At 43.9% G+C, this 20426-nt stretch overlaps 1 protein-coding gene across 3 annotated transcripts in view; it reads left to right on the top strand.

Moving 5' to 3' along the window:
• The window catches only part of TMTC1 (transmembrane O-mannosyltransferase targeting cadherins 1), a 138352-nt gene that overhangs the window by 93302 nt on the left and 24624 nt on the right, over positions 1-20426 (top strand). For all 3 annotated transcript variants that reach the window (XM_064420973.1, XM_064420974.1, XM_064420972.1), the window contains 2 exons: positions 4171-4284; positions 19394-19537. In XM_064420973.1, the coding sequence (XP_064277043.1) occupies positions 4171-4284; positions 19394-19537 (258 nt within the window). The remainder of the gene's footprint in view (positions 1-4170; positions 4285-19393; positions 19538-20426) is intronic.

Consider the following 20426-nt stretch of genomic DNA (forward strand, 5'->3'; position numbering starts at 1 on the left):
TGTGCTGGGAGAATCTTTACTCACAATCCTAGTTCCTCATTCTTCTTTCTTCAGTTGCTGCTTTAATTAATTACTACTTCTTCCCTCCTCTCAGTTTTTTTTTTCTTTCATCTCTACTTTTTGTTCCTCTGTTTGCTTGTTTCTGCAGGACTGATCTGTCTTGATTCCCTTGGCTTTAACAGGCCTGTTCTGTTAAATACGATTTTTCTGTGCTGGAAAATGGAGATGTTTGTATACTCAGTGTGTTCCTAGCTCTGTGCTTGTACGCCATTCCATCCCTTTCTTAAAACTTACACCATTTTGACATTGTGTGACACTGTTGCCATCTCTGGGCCACTGTGGCCACTCAGTCTTCAGCCCAGGGACCAAGTTTTCTGGGTGCAGAGATCTTGCTGGGTGCTGGCTGAAAGCAGCAGTGTGGGGGAGGATGCTGCTGTCTGAGGAAATGATGCATCTCCACATAAATGCACAAGCATGTGTGCAAGGACTAAATGAGAAGCAAATGAACCACAAGTATCAGAAGTGGCCAAATATGTAGAGAGATATTTGAGGCATATTATTCTAAGACATCTCTAGAAGCCCCAAGCAGTTTGTCTTACTGTGTTGGCAGGTGATCAGGGAGGACTTACTTGTTAATTATTTAAGGAACTGCTCTCTAGAGTGAATGCACAAGCCAGAAGGTCAGACTCAAACTGTGGTCAGTGTTAATGTCCAAAGCCAGAGAGAGGGAGGGGAGAGCTGTGGGCTGATCTCTGCATCCTCTGTACTGACCTTTCCAGGCTTGTCAAGCTGCCATGTTTCCTGTTGCTCCTGGAAAGCGTCCGCACACGCTGCCCGCGTTTGTGACAGTGCCTGGAAACCCAGCTGTAACCAGCAAAGGAACTGTACAAAAATGATGCTTTCTTACTCAGCAGCTCTCCTTCCCAAGCCAGTCTGCTGACTTCAGGAATTTGCAAAAACTGCTTCAGCCCCAAAGTGACATTTACTGCTCTGTTATTTTGTTAATTCTGAAAGCTGGCTGAGCTGAAAAGAGCAAGTCCCGTTGCATTTTGGCATCTTCTATAGGACAGTTTAATATGGTCCAACACAGATATCTGTGAAATCCATACAAGGGTAGGAGGCCAAGGAAGGTGGTTGTTTGTGTCATCCAGAGAATAATTTGTTGTAGGGAATCTTTGTTGATGATAATGATTCCCAAAGCAGAGGAGACACCATCAGTTTCCTGGGGTTCCTGCTGAGGCAGGAGTGGTCTCATGTTCTTCTAAACTGAGCACTTTTCATATGGATATCACAGAAAATCAATGAAGGCTCAGCCCTGCATTCAGTCACCTTGTAGAGCAGAACATGCACTTAGGAAAACAAGAGAGGGCTTTTTTCCCAGCTGAAGTGGAATTTGGATGATGCTGGCATTTGAGGTTGGAAAATACCAGTGGCATTTAATTTCTCTGATTTATGGCTTTTTGTTTTTCCCTGGGGAGGAAGTGTTACGTAAGAAGGTTTGCCTATTGTTTATTTTCTATTTGTGTTGCTTACTGCTGTCGTAGAAATCAGAAGGGAAGGAAATCCTCTGGAGAAGTGACGTCCAATGTCAGTGGGCTTGTTTCTGGCTGGAGCCAGATTGGTGCCATAGGTTTTCAGAAGGGCATGTGTGTGACAGGCTGGGGAACAGGGAAACAGAAGAGTTTGGAAAAGCACATTGGAAAATTATATTGAAATTGTGAGAGACTGGGAGCTTGTGGGAAGCAGAAATGGAAAAACATTGTGTTCTGCTTTGTTATTTATACTCCACCCTTTCCTTCTTGGCTTTCACTGTGGACATCATTGTTTCCTCTGTCAATGAGCAAACAGTGTTCTCGACTGGTCAGGAATCTGTTGGCAGGAGTGTTAACTCCTAAACTCACCTAAAAATTCCCCTCTGCGTCCAGTGCCGTGTTTGCTGCCTCCCCCAGCACAGAGGCTCCAAGCAGCTTCAGTCATTGCTACGTGCATTTGCAAAATGAAACATTCCCCCTCCCTGCCCGTGTGAGGAGAATAAATAGGTCAGTGTGATGCAGAAGAGAGCATCTTAAGAATCCAAACCCATTTCTGCCTTTCCTGTGTCACCCCTGCCACCAGCAGAAGCACACAGATGCAAGAGGCTTTATTAGTGATGTTCTAATAAATGGGACCAGCGGAATTAGTGATAAATTCTACTTAAAGGAAAACAATCCAGAATTAAAATACTTAAACGTATGTATCTTACTGTTAAAACTGTTAAATCTCATTAGAACTGAAGTGCTGGTGCATGTGTAGTGTACTCCTCACTGTCAGCTCAGTCTGCTCTGTTTCAGCAGAGGCTGTAGCAGAGCAGCTCCTTGCACGTAGCTCTGAGAGAGCAGCAGTTTCGAGTGCCATGTCTCTGCCTGTAACACTGATGCTGATGTAATGAAACCCTCTCTGTATAAGAATTAATATTCCAGTAATGCCCAGAGGTTGTAAGTATGTAGTTAATAGCTCCCAAGGCCAATGGAAATTAACACAGCCATAGCAGTCACACATTACTTGCTGCTGGTGCAGTATATCTTTGTGAAAACTAATATAGAAAATCATTCTCTTAAGAATAGCATCAATTAACTGATTTAATTCAGCGATTAGTCACAAAATGTCTTATTCCTGTAGTGCTCCCAGTAAGTAATTTGGAAATACCTGATGATAAAGAAGCCAAATGCAAGGTGTACTTTTAATTTTAGAAGGCAAACCATGGCTGTGTTGAACTGAACTCTGCAAGGCAGTTGTGGGCGAAGCTTTGGAAGCTCTCACAAGTAGGTGTTAATGATGCTGGATGTCACTGGCTGCAGATAACCAAAAGAATACCATATTTTCCACTGCAATTCCTCAGTGCTGTTCTGCAGTGAAATCCCCCTCAGAGGGTTTCTGCAGTGCATTTTTGGGTACATTTTTCCCATGGAGAGGGTGTGCACCCCACAGCAGGGGCTGCCTGTGACCCTGTCTCATTGCGATTAACTTCCATGCTAACCAAAGTTAAATGGGAGAGGCAGACAAGGCAAAGCAACAAGACTTGGGAATTTTCTAGTCCTTGCTTTTCCTACCTGAGGTAGCATGGTTGGAGATGCTGGGAGTAGAAAAGAGAGCAGCTGGCGGGAATCTGCTTGTGAGCAAGAAACAGCACTTTGTCTGCTTTTACATGAACAGATTCATCCATCCTTATTTCCCGTTACCTCAGAGAGCCCCTATTTATGTGCTGGAAAGGATTTCCCCATTAAACGGAGCACTGACTTCTCTGGATTCTTGCAGGGGAAATGTTTCTGCAGTGTACGTGCTCCTGTGATTTCTTTCTCTGTTTAACCTTGAAATGGCATTTCCTCTGGCTGTGCAAGGTGTACCTTGCTTTCTGTGCTCTCAATTAAGCAAATAAGCATATGCTTGCTTTTGTCTTTGTGCCCTCATTATTAATTCCAAATGTTGAGTTCAGTCTACACGTGGCAGGGGAGACAAAGGGGAGGGATGGGGTGGCTGTGCAGCCAGATATCCTCAGTTCATGTATTATAATGCTAGAGTGTTATTTTGCCACCTAAGGGTTAGAGTCCCCATTAGCCCTCACCTCCTGGGCACACTCTGCTCAGCCTTAAGCAGTGCACATGTGCTGGTACTTGGAGTATGCTATGCATTCCATCTAGTGGCTGATACACATGGAAAAGATACCCTCTTTCTGGTGTCTGCAGTGCCAGGCTTAAATCAAGATTTTCATAAGATGCTTCGTGACACTCAGGTTTAAGCAGAGACCCTGTTTTTAGAAAGTACTACATGCTTTCCCTCTAAATATTAACCATTTAGGTTTTGATCTTTCAATTTAGTAATTCAGATTTTAGAATACAGCAGCATCTGGCCACAGGGAGCGTTGCAGTGCTGCTGCTGGAAGTGCCTGCAGTGACAGCGACCAGGATGGGTTGAATTGCTGCCACACATTGTGTCTGCCCGGGGCGCTTGGCATGTGGGACAGGCTGGGAGTTTGAACATGAGCTGTGTTGGCACAAATGCACTGGAGGTGACGAGGTGCTCGGATTACGAGCAAGCTTTCCAGAAGGGAGGGACTGCAAGAAGAAGGTGGACCCAGGGGAAGGTGGGGTAATCTGGCTGCTAACAGTGTCCTGCTTCTGTTCCTCTCCACAGCTCAGGAGTGAAGACCCTGCCCCACAATGCCAAGGTGCACTACAACTATGCCAATTTTCTGAAAGACCAGGGCCGTAACGTTGAAGCAATCTACCACTACAAAACTGCTCTCAAGTAAGTCCCTCAGGGGCCTGGTGGAGCTCCTGCTGTTGACCCATCTCCTTCTTGACAGGCATGGGGTGAGTTGGCTGCTCCTCGTCCCTGGCTCCTGGGGAGCAACTTGGCTTTGGGAGCCTGGGAAAGTTCCCTGGCTCGGTGTTTGTGTGTCATGAAATGAGGTAGCCTGGCTTCCCTCCAGCTCCACGTGTGTGTGTGTGTGTGCACTTCAGTACATGAGATAGAAATGTTACCATAGCTACACGTTGAGCGATGAGGTGTCATTTACGCAGCTGAATGTATGCTGGTAAGCAGGAGGTAGTTGTCCTAAATGCATTTTCAGGTTCCTGGCCCATTTATCTTTGTAAATTGTTAATGGTGCATGCCTGGAAAATGTCAGTGCAGTAGCCATCTGAAGTGCAGTAACAATAATGGTACTTACTACTTGTGTTGAGGCTTCTGTCCACAGAGCTTTGCATGAATGCTAAACTAATTGATCCTGAAAATACTTCTGTGCAGTAGCAGGGCAAATATCATTGTCAAGGTTCTGTGCAGGGGGAAGCTGAGGCAGCAGGATGAATTGCCTTGCTTGTGGATGAATGGTAAATCAGGGCCCAGGGCTGGGCTGTAATTTGGGACACGTCCTGTGGTACCTCTGAAGGACCCTCCCTTCACACACAGATGGGGTCACTCCCTGTGAGCAGCTTCCCTCCACTTGCTGCTCCTCTCAGTGCTGTTTACGCAGCTCAGCTGCTCCCCAGGCAGTGCTCAGAGCATCAAGCAGCTCACCCTAGATCCCCAAACCTCTCTGGTTTTTGGGACTTGGGAAAAAGGATAAGCCCCTCTGGGGAATGAATGCAAGGAAAAGGGCTGGGGGATGGTGTGGTGGCCAAGGGAATGCAAGCATGGAGTGCACAGATAGTGTTTTCAGGAATAGAAGCGTGTTTGGGAAGGACAGGCAAGGTGAAGAGTGGCTCTGATGGACAGCAAGGGCAGAGCTCAGCTCCATAGGGCATGCCAGGAGGTGGAAGAAATGTTCTTTCCTGACATATGATGTGACAGAAAACTCCAGAAATTACATGTACGTTTTGTCTTTTGGCCAGCTGACAGGGTTATGATAAAAGCTCTGCAAGGGCTCCTAGCCCACCCAGGCTGACCTGTGAGGACAGGACTTCATTGTCAGTGAGGAGGGACTGAACCTGCGTGAAGGTGATTTTTAGCTTTTTAAGCAACATCCTGTTCTTTTTTGCCCTGTTGGGCACTTAGGAAGTAATTTAGAAAAACCTATTTTTTTTATGTTTCCAGCAATGGAAAAGCACAACCACCAGTAAATGGTATTGAAGGTTAATTACATTGACTGTTGAAAATGTACTCCCTTATTTTTAGACTGATTTGTTTGACATCAGCTTCCAGTCATTGAATTTGTTTACACCTTTCAATGCCACACTGAAGATCCCATTACCAAAATTCTGTTTTCTGTAGAGGATTAACTCCTCCCCTAACCTGCTACTTGATAGGTGCTGGTTTTTTCAGCATCACAAGGTCTTGCAGTCCTCCAGTTGTTCCTGTATCTGAACTTCTTCCAAGTTACCAGTAAAGCCCATTGCAAGTTAAAAAGAAGAGGGACTGACAAAAATTATCCAAGCCCTGTGGTGGAGTTCACAGAGTAATGTAACTGCTCCTACCACCATTGCCTCTGCTTGTAAATGGGATTTGCAGACAAAAGATCTTCTCTAACTCAGCAGCACCCATTTATTGTAATTGTAATGCTGTTTTCTGCTCTGCAGTATTTCAATTATGAAAGAGTCTGTTTTGAGAACTGTTTGCAAACATTTTTTCCACTATATTACAGAGCACTGTTCATGCTGATGGGGTTGTTTACAGAGCATCTGAAGCCTTGATGGGGCTGGGATCCCCACAGAGCCAGCCGTGCACTTCTCTAGGTGCTTGGTGTCTCATGGCACTGGTGCTAGCACTCGACTTGCTTCAGTAATTTCAGCATTAGCTGGCAGTTTGGAAAAGTGAAACTCACCTTGCACATTCTCTTTTTGACCCAACAGTGCAGGCCAGGAGTTGGAAGTCTTCATCACTGGGAAGCTGCACTCCTTGTTCTTGTTTTGTATCTCTGCACTTACATTTTCCTTATCTTTACTCCCTCTTCCTGCCTCTGGCACAGGGAAATTATCTGGGGTCTGTGTAATAAGCAACAGAAGAGTGTAAATAAAAAGTGCACTATGTTCTTCTGTTGAGAATTGCATTCTGTAATGTCTGTGTTTCCCTTCAGACAGTCAGACCCTTTTTGCAGTGCCTGGGTTTGTGTGGGCCCTGCAGCCTCTGTTAGCTGGGTCCCTGCATTTGGTGGCTGTGTTGAGGCAGGGGAGAAGCTGCTGGCTGTGGGACAGGCAGCCTCAGGTGGATACGGTGGCAGAGCATACCCAGGTATCACAGAAAACAGCTGCTGTGTCTGAGCTGTTTCCCCATCCTCACAGACACCAGCTCCTCACACACTGCTCTGATTGTAGACCGATCTCCATAATTAGAGAGAAGGAAGCAGTAGCTGTAATATTCTGAGCAGAATTTGATGGTTCAGGGTATTTTTGGCCACTGGAAAGAAGAATTACCACTCTGTACGTTTCCATGTCAGGGAGTAGGCAGACCAGCAGCTGAGGTATTCTCACAACAAGCTTTCATGATTTCCCACAGGTACCCCTCACTGAGTGCCTGCTCTCCCAGTGAGTGTGGGTGGATCCATCCTCCCCAGGTTACAGAAAACCCAAGCCACTCAGGCGGCTTCACAATCCAATGGCAGCACAGCCAAGAGTACAGAAGATAAAAATATTATTTCTGCCTAGTGCTCAGTGAGCAGATCAATAGGGAATTAATAAGGAAATGGTGTCGATAAGGACACGGCTTGCTGCCTGGGAGCTCCTGGGAGACAGGAAAGGGAGAGCTGCACTGCCTCAGTGGGTGATGGCTCATCCCCTATTCCAGCTTTGTGCCAAATGACAGCGCAGCTCTGCTTGATCTCTGGTGAATGAGTTTAATTGTTTAGTAAACAAAAAGTGATCTTGTCAGTCTGCACTGCTGCTGCTTGAGCTGTGAGCAATTTGCCATTCCACCAACTCCTCCAACGTAAGGAGGTGCTTCCATGCTCTCCTGCTCTGCCTGAAGTGCTGGTTGCCATGTGTCTGCTCAGCAAAGCAACACCTTCCTTCTGGGAAGTTGTAACTGTGGGAAAGGATGCTGAAGTGCGCAGAGGTTACCTAGTGAAATACTAGCAATTGATACTTAAATCCTGGGAAAGTTGATCCCCAATGCTTTAACTGTTCCCTTTCCTGCTTTCTGAGACAAGTGGGATTTGGTGCTGGCAAATGTTGGTGTACCTCTGTTAGCTTCAGGGCAGAAAAGTGGTGAAGGAGAATAAGGTGTTTTCTCTGACAGTGGAACTGCAGGGCAGGTTTCCAAGGCAAACTTGGCAATCAGTCCCAACAACCACCATTGCAGGTGGCCCATCAGAAAACTCATTCCTCAGCCCAGCCCAGAGGCCAGTGACACAACACCCTGATCTAGCCGGACTTGGGTAATTAGTGCAGTCTAATTATGTTCTCAAAGAGTGGGGGAAATGAACACTGAAATGAAATGCAGAAATGGAGAATGACATTTGAATTGGAGATGGGGAGAATGAAAAGAACAAACATCCATTATATGAAGGAAAAGCACTTCCTATATGTAGTTCCTAAAAGGGGAATGGAAATGGAGCCCTTCAGAGATGAGTTACCTGTAAAACAGCCCCGACAAACAGCTGGTGTTCAGCAATTGTAGAGTGGGTTATAAACCTTTCAGCTTACCTACAGTAAAACAAGAAAAACACACTGCTGGGTCAGACTGCTTCACTGGTTTGCCTGACATATGGTAGTGACCCCAGGAGATCCTTGGGGTTTTTTCCTTCAGAAAGTAAAGGCCAGAAATAGTCCATCTGCGATGTGAGTCGACCACGGCTATTCTGAATGCTGGCCTTAACGTTCTTGTTCCTGCTTCTGCTACGGATTTGTGACTTGTTAGGAATTCTGGAGAACCTCTGCTCCTGGAGATCAAACAGTGCTGCTCTTATCTGAAAGTTATCTCACCACTTGTCTGCCATTTGTAAGTGTGAATGAGGTCGTACAACATCACTCAAATAGGAAGAACAACTCTGATGTGCTAATGAAGATGTTTTTGCTTTGTTTGTAGTTACCAAGCTTTTGTCCTGTTTCTCCGCAGCCTTGTGTGTGCTTGAGACTGTTATAGTGCCCTTCAGCAATGCACATGGGCTGACATGCAGAGAGAGAAAAGCAGCAGAGCCTTAAAACCCAATTGGTGAACATTCGTTATCAATAAATCAATCTCCTTTTAATAATGGAGGGGAGGAAAATGATTCACCTTACCTCCTACAATTGCACTCATTCAACATTTTAATTCCCAAAACAGTTCTTACCATCCCTCTCTGTGTTTGTTTCCAGGGCGGTGCTTCCCATGGAAGGCAGATCAATGCGAGCATCAGTGGGTGGGGCTGAAGGAGGTTGCTGAGTTCCTTGCTGGAGTTGGGTGGATAAACATGATAATAGTAGTTCTGTGCTACCCAAGCTACATTTTTGTGTCTGGAAAAAGGTCATCATCTAAAAATTCATGTTTGCCTTCTGGATGTTAAAACGTACCTGACTTTACAGAGTCCTGCAGGAGGTGTCCACCTTGTGCAATGTGATACTGTGGATTTATTTACATAAATGCACTGGTGTGTGTACCTGAGAGTGCACACACTTCTGCAGCGTGCCTCTGTGTCTGAACACATCCATCAACAGGTTCCTAGCCAAAAGCAACCAAGCACAATCAACTGTAACAGAAAGTATTCTTTGAAGCAGTGTCCAAAGTAACATTGCAGCAATTTTCCTCCAATGAGTAAGGTTAAGGAAGAAATAAGGAAGCTTACATAGCACAGATAGTGCTGAATTTAGAGTCCAATTTTGGAAGTCCCCTTGGACTTCCCCGCCAAAGGCTGCTGACCAAACAGAGCAGGAAGGGGAACAGCCTTCCATGCAAACCTTCATTCCCTCCTCATCCCCCTTCATTCCAGCCTGCCATGCAAACCTTCATTCCCCCTTGTGGCATCTTCTGGAGGAGGGAACCTCTGGACAGCAAGTAGGAACTCTTGGACTGGTTTTCTTTGCAGTTCAGGGAGCTGTCCTGCTGTTCAGCTGCGAGAGAAAGGAGAGAGTGGGCCAGGAGACAGGGAAACAAGTATGGAAACACTTGGTCCTGCAGCTTGTGTGGTCTGGCTCTTGCAGGGCGTGCAAGTAATACATCTTAGGGCATTGCAGACAGCCTGGAAATGGAGAATGCTGGTTTGTGGCATCAGTAAGGATCATGAAATCATGGTTAGTACTCAGACACAGGCTAGATGGAGAAGGGAAAACAGTGTAAGCAGCTTATCTGTATCCCTCATTTGAGGGAACAAAATTGGTTCATTGCATCACTGAAATGGGAATGGGTAGAACAGGAAAAAAGCAAGGCTGTTCTTTCACCTCACTACACTTTAGAAATAAAGCCCTAATGCTGTAAGGAAGACTCAGGTTTCTTCCTAAGCTTTCCCACATACCTTCCTGCTGGGTTTTTATATATCTTAAATCAACGGTATCTAGAGTTGTTTAAATTCTTTTAAATTGCACTCTCCATGCAGTAAAAAAAAATGTGTTCTTAAAGCCCTTTATGTGTGTGTGTCAATGTATTTGCCTTGAAAATGCCTCTCAGCGTGGACTGCAGGTGGCCTTGGATACCATCTGTGATTTATTTCTGGGAAGAATTAAAATACCAGCACCATTTGTTAGCCTGTTTTTACAGTGAGTAAAAAATGTGCAGTGCTGCTTTGCTGTGGCTGCTTTTGCTCCCGAAACCATGAGTGCCCTTCTGACATTCTGATATTACCTAGGTCAGGCCCTTGGAGCAAGCCTGGAAGATCTTCATAGAGATTTCATGTAATACTCTGTGTTAGTGGATATTATGGGCTGGAGGTGGATCATGTCCAAGCAGTTGGGAATATCTTTGTGGTGTTCCTGTTCGAGCTTTGACAGTGGGTTTGAGAAGTATTGCATAGGGATGTGGTGGCTGTCCTGAAGCTGGACAGAATTGTTGAGTGTTTTAATGGTAATTGATGGCTGAAAGGGCTGCCTTGTAATTTGAATCAGAGATTTAATGGCCTTTACAACACGTTGCATGGGACAATGGCCAAGTTACTTCAGCCAGTGTAATTTATTTTTTGAACCTGTTCTCTATAAAGCACTAATCCCTGACTGTTTTGAGGGCTGCTCCAGCTCTGCTCAGTTTTTCTGCCTTTTAGTGACAAAATAACAATCAATGCACAGGCTTTTATTTACTTGAAAACAAAACTGGTAAAAGTGCAACCATGAGCCCTGATGCAGAGACAGTGTGTGTGAATTTAGAGCCATAGGAGCTGGGTGTGCCTGCTGGGAAGGACAGATGGCTGTGTCAGCCCTGGACACCGATGGTTGCAGGTGGTGGGGTCCCTTCCTACACTGGTGTCTTGTTGTGGGTGCAGGTCCTTTTGTGCTGCCCTTCAAGGACTTATTGGCTTTTAAAACATGTCATCTTAAATAAAAGCCCACATCATCTCTGAGGATGACAACTCCATAGTCTTCCTCAAAACTGCATCAAAGCTCTGCCTTCTTATGTATTGGGGACCGATAAAAAAAATCTGGGTAATGAAAAATGTTTTCTTATTGGGACAAGGCATCTATTCTGATTCTTCTGTGGGGTATGCAGAGAGAAACTTGTGACTGTGTTTTGCACATGTGCCTTTCACTTTTGGCTAATGATAACCTCAAATCCAAGGGTTGATTACTCATTCCCACAGCCACTGCTTTTTTCTTAACCTGCTGTCCTTGTTTTGATGAAAACTGTACAGTATGGGGCTGTACAGCTTCCCCTGGCACCTGCGTGATTTCACCCCCATCTGCTTTGGTGAGAGTATGTTGTTATTGTATCCCCTCATGCCACATTGGATTGAAGGGCTCACCTGATGGTCTCTTGTTTGCTGTGGGGTCCCTCAAGATTCTGTAGGCTCTGTGGAGGTGCCTGCATTGTTCACACTGTCTGTAAGTCAGGTATGTTTTGAATTATTAGTCCTTTGCTGGGCTTTGAGAGTGTCGAGATTTCTGGGATTTTCAGGACTTATGTGGATCCTGCATAAATTCTTTATATGAGAGCATAAGCAGACAGCCCTGTTTGATAACCTCGTGTTGCCTCATCACTTCAGGGAACATGCAAGTTTAGCAGGAAAGACTTTATTTATTTATATTTAGCGGTAATATTGTTTGACTTAAAATCCTGTTTTTTCTCCTCAACTCTAACTCTCAGGCTTCTACCCCTGCCCAAGTTTGAAAATCTAATGAAAATTTATAAATTATAATATTGTTTAGTATGCTACTGGTTGGTTATATGAATGGCATGCTTTTAGGTATTGCTGTAGGTTGGGGATATTTTTTCCTTAATGGATGTCAAGGCCAAAGAATTTGCAAGGCTTTTGCAATGTACAGATTAAATTTATTCAGCTTCTCTATTTTTTTTCTTTCAATTTCTGTCCTGGAGAGGTTTCTCTCAATATCAGGGTGCTCTGCAATTCAGCCTGGGAGGCTCACCCTGCTGAGAGGGTTTGCTCATGGCAGGGCACCTGTGGGCTGCTCTTCCTGGCTGATGAGTAAAGGGAGAAGCTGATGCCTCAGGTTTTACCTTTTATGTTTTTAAGATTCTGTGCTGCTTTAGTGTGTAGTTCTGAGCCTCATATTAGGGGATGGTAAGCTCTCTTCACAGAGTAGGGAGACAAAAACAATTCCTTCTCTAGCTGGGGACCAAGGACAAATGAGCCAAATTTCAGGCCCAAGAGAATAAACAGCAGTGGACTGCAGAGAGAAAAGCAAGAAGGATGGGACTTCATAAGCTGAAGCTATAATTGGACAATTAACTGCAATATACAAATGGACCAGAACTTATAAAATTGTGAGACCCCGTGACTGGTCATCCATTTTGTGGCCATTTTGGGTTCCTCTTGGGTGTAGCCCTGGCTGGGTTCTTGTACTGCCCAAGGTGGATCTATTGAGGCCTTGTAATAAATTCCTACTTTAACTCTGCCTAACCTCTGTTCTAGGTCAGCCTTCACAAGGCATCAAAGCCATAGAGCCAGGACCTTACTTCCTTCCACTGATCCCTGGCTCTGATTCAGCACTTGCTGTTTATACCTCTGGAGATCCCAGGTTAGATCCAGGCGCTGCTGATCGGGCATGGCCCTGCAGGAGCTGAGCTGGCCCGTGCAGCAGGACCCACAGTGCTGCTCAGGGATGCCCTGTGAGCCCCCAGCACCAGGCTGGGGTGGGATCACTCCCTGTCTTCTGCCTGGCGTTGTGTCAGGACGCCCTGGCAGCTGAGGGTGTGGAAATGGGTGTGATGTAATACCCAGCTCCAGGCTGTGCTGTGTACAGCCGGGAGTCTCGCTGCTTTGTCACGCTTTCGCTGAAGGAGATTATGCCTGAGGCTTTCAAAGGAACCTAAAAGCATTAGATCTCTCACTTGCCTGACTTTCAACAGGATTTCCAGGTGCTTTTTTAAATAGAAAAAATACCAGCTTGCCACAAACCTTCTGCCAAGCTGAAGGGTGTTGCCTTTGAGGAAACATTGATGCAGCTTCTAGAACTCTTCAAGAAAAAACGGCTGCTGCTTGATATTGCAGGATCACCTCTCCTTCCTTGAAAGAAATTAAAGTGTTGCAAATTGAAAACCTTTTTGAGGAAGACACAGGACCTGCCATCCACATCTCCACATCATGTAGAGCAGCTCTTGAAACAAGGTGCCACACCATCATGAGGCCATGACCTGAGTTGTTGCCAGTGCAGAATTGTTCCCAGAAGGATGACTGGTCTCAGAATTACATCAGATCATGTTTTAATTCAATCTGACATAGAGCTTTATTGAGAACTTACATAAATACATGAAAATGAGTGTGATGTAATATTAAAATTGGAAAATTGGCTTGAAATAGTATGCTGGAGTAAATATAAAATGGGCAGTATTAAAACTTGGCACAGATAGAAACGTTATTCATATAACATTCTTACTTTAGTTGGCAAAACAATGCCAATAATTACAGTATATATTGGAATGGGCAAAACGTGCCTTAAAAGCAAGTTGCCATGCTGCCAGCAAGTAATTGGGCCTGAGTAATTACGGCCTGAGTCCCTGTGCTTAGTGTGGCTGCAGGGAGGCCCGTGGATGCTGAGCTTGGTGGTAGGGCTGGACAGGCACCAGGAGAGCCAAGAGTGGCTGTCAGGGAAGTGTCCTCTGGTATGGAGGAGGAGTGGTGAGAGCTGTGGCCCAGGCTCTTCAGACTCTCCTCTCCTCTTGCCCCACGGAGAGGTAACACAGCCTGTTTTGTCAGGGCAGCACAGGGGTCTGACTTACCACAGCTGCCTCAGTGGTGGAGTGGTCTCTGTGAGTGCTAAGTTTAAATGCATTATTTAATCAAAAAATGTGTTAAACAAATAGGCACACTAGATCTCTCCAACTGAATAATTATTTTTTATTATTATTTTCACGTATTATTTTAATTTATAGAAGAAATTAATATGCTTGGACTCCCTCTGAATATTATGCAAGATGATGCAGGCAGATTTTTGTCTTTCTGCTGCTGCTGCCATGGCATGGCTGTTGGGTTAATGATGACCAGAGTTGCTTACAAGTTTTATAATGATTATAAGAATTCATGTTGTAAGTCACTGGGAATGTGCTTTCAACAGGCTTATTGTCAACCCTTGGAGGGTGATGAAGGGCTGGGGCATTAGGAAGAGTGAACCTCTTGTGACATGTCAGGGCTGTCCCAGCTCTGAGAAGTGTCTCTGGGCTTCTTTCAATAACCTCTTTTATCGTGCAGTGGTTGTGGGGGGACTGCCCAAAGCCCTGAAAGATGACATTACAGCTTTTTCCGTGCTGTCCATGGTAGTTTTCCAGGCTAATTGCATGCTAGTCTGGCCCCATCCCCTGCTGCTTGCTATCCACACAGCAATGGCTGTACAAAAACCACATAATGCTCCTAAGAGCAAGTGGGTAGTTGTCACACTAATGCCTTCCTCCCCTGAATACCTCTGGCACCAAACCAGGCAGGGCTGTGAGCAGAGCTTGCCAGTTGTTTAACTGGTCTCTCTCAATCTGAATTAAAAGAATTAAAATTCCTGGTGGATCATAGGTTGCAGTCATGACAACAAATTTCATCCCTTTCTCTTCTTTCTGTAATTGTCTTGTAATTCAGATACGGAGCCAAACAAAGCCCTCCAAATTTTTTTCAAAACCCTCATGTTTCAGGTAATAGCGGCATTAAATGAAAAAGCAGAATAAATGGTTATCAGCATTTTGATGACTGTATATGTTTTATGCCTGGTTTTGTCTTGATAAACTGGAAATCTCTTGATTGTGCAAGTCAGTAGGGCTTTTGCTAACCTAAAAGAAGTGGGGATAATTGCTAACAGGAGTTCTTGTGCAGTCTATACCTGTAATAGTTAAAGGGAAGGCTGCTGAAATTTATTCTGACAATTGCAGATACAGCATTGGAGGAACCATTTGAATTATTCATTCTACAACAAGGAAACAACCCACTTGTCTTCTCTTTAGAAATGAAATCTCCATCTGCTTTAAAATATACTTTTATGGGTTGCTTTCCCATAATTTTGCTATTTCAAGACTTCTATTATAATTATCCTTGAATGTAGATTTTAAAAGAAAATTATTCTGATTTCTAAAGGAAAGAATAAACTGATTTCTTACATGAACTGCTACTTGTAGAATAAGTTTAATGAAATTCAGCTTTCTTTCATAAATAATGCAGCACTTGCATTTGATTAGGTGAAGCCTAGAGGAATTTCTACCTAATCAGATGCATAGCAAGAAGATATTGCTTGCAGACTGTTAGCATTATCAGTGGTGGTGGCAAGGAAAACACAGCCCTATATATGTCCAGACAGAAAGCTCTGTTTCTTAAGAGAAGGTGCAAAACAAGCTAGATATGTTCCAACAATTGTCTCTTGCATCTCAGTTTCTTCAGAGTGATGGTTTATAAAATAAAGTCTGGATTCTGAGTATTGTCATTATTGTGGCACGAAGAGACTCCAGGTTCATTGGAGATCTTCCTGCCTTGGTATGTGTTTCTGACCCTTCTAAGAAGTAAATACACTCTTCATATGGATGAAGAATGAGGAAGAGACAATGTTTGCATTAGAGAACTTAAAACCAAAACAAGTTAAAGCTGAATATCAGGATTTGTTGAGATCAATTCCAGAAGTCTTGATAAACAGCACAAATCTCCTGATAACTTCAAAACAGGAGAAGTACATGAATATCCCTCCATTACAACAACAAATCACCTGCAGCAAAAGCAAACAAGTTTGGTGTATCTGCAAGTCTTGCATTTTGAAAGTTCTTGAGTAAATGTTGCTTCATTTGGTAACTTGTGGTCAGCTTTTATGCCACTGTGTAAATCCTGCCACAAGACTGTTCTGCTGTGTTTTTACTCCCAGGGAACTGTTGTTAGCAGCAGTGGGTGTGCCTGAACAAAGGATAGTTTAAATAGGGCTGCTAGTCCTTTATTCAACATCCATATTAATAAATTAAAAAAATATCTGGTCCACATTCTTTAGCTCTGAGGTCAACTGGCATAAATTGACCTGGAGGTATTCAGTAAATGTTTGTATCCTCTGAGAGACAGTGGCCAAGTCCAAGTTGGCTTTTGGGACCAAACCCTGATCTGGGCTCAGGCCTGGACCACTCCTGGGAACTATTTGAGGGTGGTGTGAAAGCAGTGTAAACAGAAAGAGGGCAGGTTTAGATAGGATTTTAGGAAGAAATTCTTTACTGCAAGAACATTGAGGCACTGAAACACATTGTTCATAGAAGCTGTGGATGCCCCATTCTGGAAAGTGTCCAGGGCCTCGTCAGATGGGGCTTTGAATAACCTGGTCCAGTAGAAGGAATCCCTGCCCATAGTGGATGGGCATTGGAACAGATGGTCTTTAGGTCCTTCACACTCCAAAACATTCAGTGATTCAATGATTTGAACATCACTGAACAGCATGGATGGTCATGGGCTCAGACTATGGCTCTGGTTACCTTAGCAGAGGAAACACTCTCTTAGGCTTGGTTGTTCTGCTGAACTCAGTTGAGTGGCAGCTTGCTCTACACCATAACAAAGTAATATTCCAAATAAAATATATGGAGAGAAATAAAAGAGCTGAACCCTAGCAGCAAAGCCCAACACCACTACCTTTTCTCACTGTGGTCAGAATTTCTCGTGACTTTTGCTCAGACATGTAAAATTGCAGATCTCATAAGTTCTTCAGGCCAGATGCTAAGCAGGTAATTTGTGCTTGCTGAGGTTCTGGGGTTTCACTTACATTTCTTGGAAAGGGCAATGAGATGTAATGAATAAATGTAAAACACAAGAAATAGAGCCCAGGATACACGGGAGACGTGTTTGCATCCTGTGATTTGCTGTTGAGAGGTTTTAGCACTGAGCTCAGAAGTGTATTTATGGAGCTGCTGGTCAGAATTGTGCTATTTAAAGGTGAAATCCGTTCCCTTTTTTAATCTTGAATTTTCATTCCACTCCAAATTGGTGCAAGCAAATCTCCTGTGCCTAAATGCCATAGGAGCACTAAAGGCCAAGAACAGAATTAATTTCTGAAAGTTTGAGAGAAAAACCATCAGGTTTAAGGCTGTAAAATGTTAATCTGTTTCTGACTTTTCCAAGAATTGTCTGAAATCCTTTTGCCCACTCGTAACTCAAGTGACTTCATGTCAAATATTGTAGCTGTTTTATGTGTGAGTAGTGACAGAAGTAGTGCACACTTTTATCATAGCCATCTGGTAAAAAAGGCTGAAAAAATTAACTCCCAGACCTTTTTCTTGGTCCAAAACTATGTCAAAATCCCTTGGAGGAAATGGGAAACAAGACTGAGCCCGTGGTCATTTGCCCTAAGGTGTTCTTCGTTTGAGATTCTGGTCAAGGTATCACAGAGCTGCATCCCAAGTGCTGAAGAGCAAGCCAGTGTGGCCCTTTCCATTCCTCCCCTGCTGTTGCTCTGGAAAGCATTTCTCCCAGCCTGCTGCACCTGGGGAGACTTAGACTAGATGACAGATGGTTTTGAGGGCCAAGGTCATGACTCCACACTACACCCTCATCATCATCTTTTCTTTTACTGGTGTATCTCCATGCACAGGAAGGCTCTCACACCCCGAAATGCATCAGGCTCACTGAAGGAAAGTAATCCTGTTTCTATGTTAACTGCAGCTCTCACCACAAATTCACTACTCTTTGCTCCTCTGTGACAAGTTCAGCTAGGGGTCTCTTCACAAGTCGCTTGGGCAGTGATGCAGGTGGTGGGGGTGAGTGTGGACACGGGGCAGTGCAGCCCAGGGGGTGACCTCTGAGGGACAAGATGCTCACCTGTGTGGGAGGGATGTTGGCACTCCGTAGTCATTATTTGCTACGAGTGATGGTTACTACATTTATTGCTTGTTATTATAACAGGCCAGTTTTTAAAAAAACACGTGGCTGTATCCCTGAACAATTTCTCCCCAAATGTGTGGCTTTGCAGTCCTTGTTTGCTAGGTGAAAAAAGCACTTGGGCTTTTCTCTTACTTAATGGTAGGAAACATCCTGGTTTTGTTAGTCGTGCATGCCCATTTCTCTCAGGGTTCCCTTGAATGATTCCAGCTTCACCCCCAAATAAGACCTTGCCAAAATAATTTATGAGCTGTGGAGTGAAAAAGTGACTGATACAAATGTTGCAGCAGTGTATAAAATGCTAAATTATTCATGGTACTTAAGCACAGAAAATCCTAGGGCTGAACTGACATAGTGAAAAACTCCAGGCAAAAAAAAACCCAACAAAACCCAAACCTTACAGTGGAAAGTTTTGGATTAAAAACAATTGCAAATTTTAGTCAGGCTATACTACAGAGTCTTAATCTCTTCTACCTTTAAATGCCCCTTCTCATGCTGTACCCTGTGCTTTCATGGCCAACTACTTTTAATGTCATTTTCCACTTCACTTTCCCATGATCAGGGACCTAAGGCAAAGAACTGTCAGATGACTTGGTCTCAGAGCCTCAGACCTTCTCACACAGCTGGTCTCCAGGGACCTCTGTGAGCTGTCAAAAATTTATTTCCTTATCATAATGACCCTCAGTTTTCACCTACCTATCCCACAAAGGGTCCTGGATGCTTTCATCAAGCCCTGGATCACTTCCACCTCTGGAGTTTTCTAGCGAAAGACCTACAAACTGAAATATTAATGTAGGAGCAGAACTTTGAGAATTTAACCTGCTGAATGGACCATGACCTGCTGCCTAATTTATGGAGAATTATAACAGAGATGCATTGGGCTCAATGATGTCACTGAAACAGGCAGATGTGAAGATCAACAGGTCAGATAAAAGGAGAACCAAATGCTTCCTCTTCTTAGAGAATTCATACTCTTAAGCAGTCTGGTTCCAGATTCTTTTACCATTTTGCTTGGTCCTCAAAACATTGTTCAACAGCTGATTTCAGGTTTCCTTTTGCACGTTTTTTATCAGTTTTATTGTGATAAAAAATTTGAAAAACCCAACAAATAATTTTCAACAGTGTTGTGTTGGATTCTGTGTATATCAAAACCTATTTCCAATGGAAACATTTTTTGACAAGGCAGTTCTTGCTTGTTGCAAAGGCATTTTGAATAAAAACATTCAGGCCGCTTTAGTCACTTTACGTTTTGCTTGAAGGGTATGATAGGTTTTCAGTTTGTTCCATTTCAAACATTTGTCTCCAAATGTTCCATTTTGCCCTGGAGATATATAGGAACAATAGGAAATCTGATTGGGAATTGAAAAGGGTCCTCAGGATCCCATCTGACCTGCAGCAAATTAAGGGAAAAGAGGGGTTTTTAGCTGACATCTTTCCCTTTATTGAGTGCCAAACAGCATTGGTGGCAGAGTCAGTGACATCAGCTTTATTTGTCAATTAATGACCATCTGTAACTTCCTGTTTTCTCTTTGCCAGGCTGTACCCTCGTCACGCAAGTGCTCTCAACAACCTGGGGACGTTGACCAAAGACGTGGTGGAGGCTAAGGACTACTACAGACGGGCCCTTCAGCTCAACCCCCAGCACAATCGAGCTCTCTTCAACCTCGGCAACCTGCTCAAGTAAGTGGAGTGCAGGTGTGGCACCAAGAAAATTCACATTGTCCCTACACACATCACCAAAGTAGGTTTTTTTCTGCCAGCTGGTGAAGAAATGGTGTCATTTCTTAGTGCCGTCCAAAAGTGCTGGCACAAAGGTGAGGTTTACTGTGGATATCCCTGTGCTGTGTGCCACGCCACTGCAGGTGCTGTTCATGAGTGTGTTCCAGTTGTAGGAAATTCATTTGTTCCAGGCATCAGAAATTAGTTGCTTAAACCCAGCTAGACAACTGAGATGCTGGTGGAGAAGTGTGAACATTTTCAGGAGAGGAAGTATTGTTCAAAGGCAGGCATCAGATGCTGAGCTAATAAATAACACATATCCAAAAAATCCCTCTCTTCAAGTTCCCACTTCTCCTCATTAGCTGTATATGTATTGTTGTATAGTTTAGACATAAGCAACTTGTGCTGAGATGCTCAGAGCAGCAGAGTTCATTCCCTTGCAGAGCAGGTAGGTCTGGATTTGAGGGGAAGGCTGGTTTACATTCCTGGATTGTTAAAAACAAGTTGATGAGCTCATTACTTCACTTGTTGTTGTTTAGAGTGTCAGCCTGTAGCAAGGAGAATAGCAGACAATCATAATCATGCAAATTAATTTGACTAACCACATCTAAAGACTAAACTTAGATCTGCACAAGAAACCACTATGATAAGATCTGCAAAGCGTTCAATTAAAAAAGTAAAATATCTCTGTTTAGCACCAGCAAAAAGGTCCTTGGTTTTGTGAGGATATTGCAGTGTATTTGCTGACAGAACTGCATAAACTACAGTAATAAAAGTACATTTTTTCTGATATGAGCTGCCCTTATTTTGCTGATAATAGGCCTTGGTAAATCTTTTAGAGCAGACAGTG

The sequence above is a fragment of the Passer domesticus genome, chromosome 5 (assembly GCF_036417665.1).
Source record: "Passer domesticus isolate bPasDom1 chromosome 5, bPasDom1.hap1, whole genome shotgun sequence".
Classification (NCBI taxonomy): Eukaryota; Metazoa; Chordata; class Aves; order Passeriformes; family Passeridae; genus Passer; species Passer domesticus.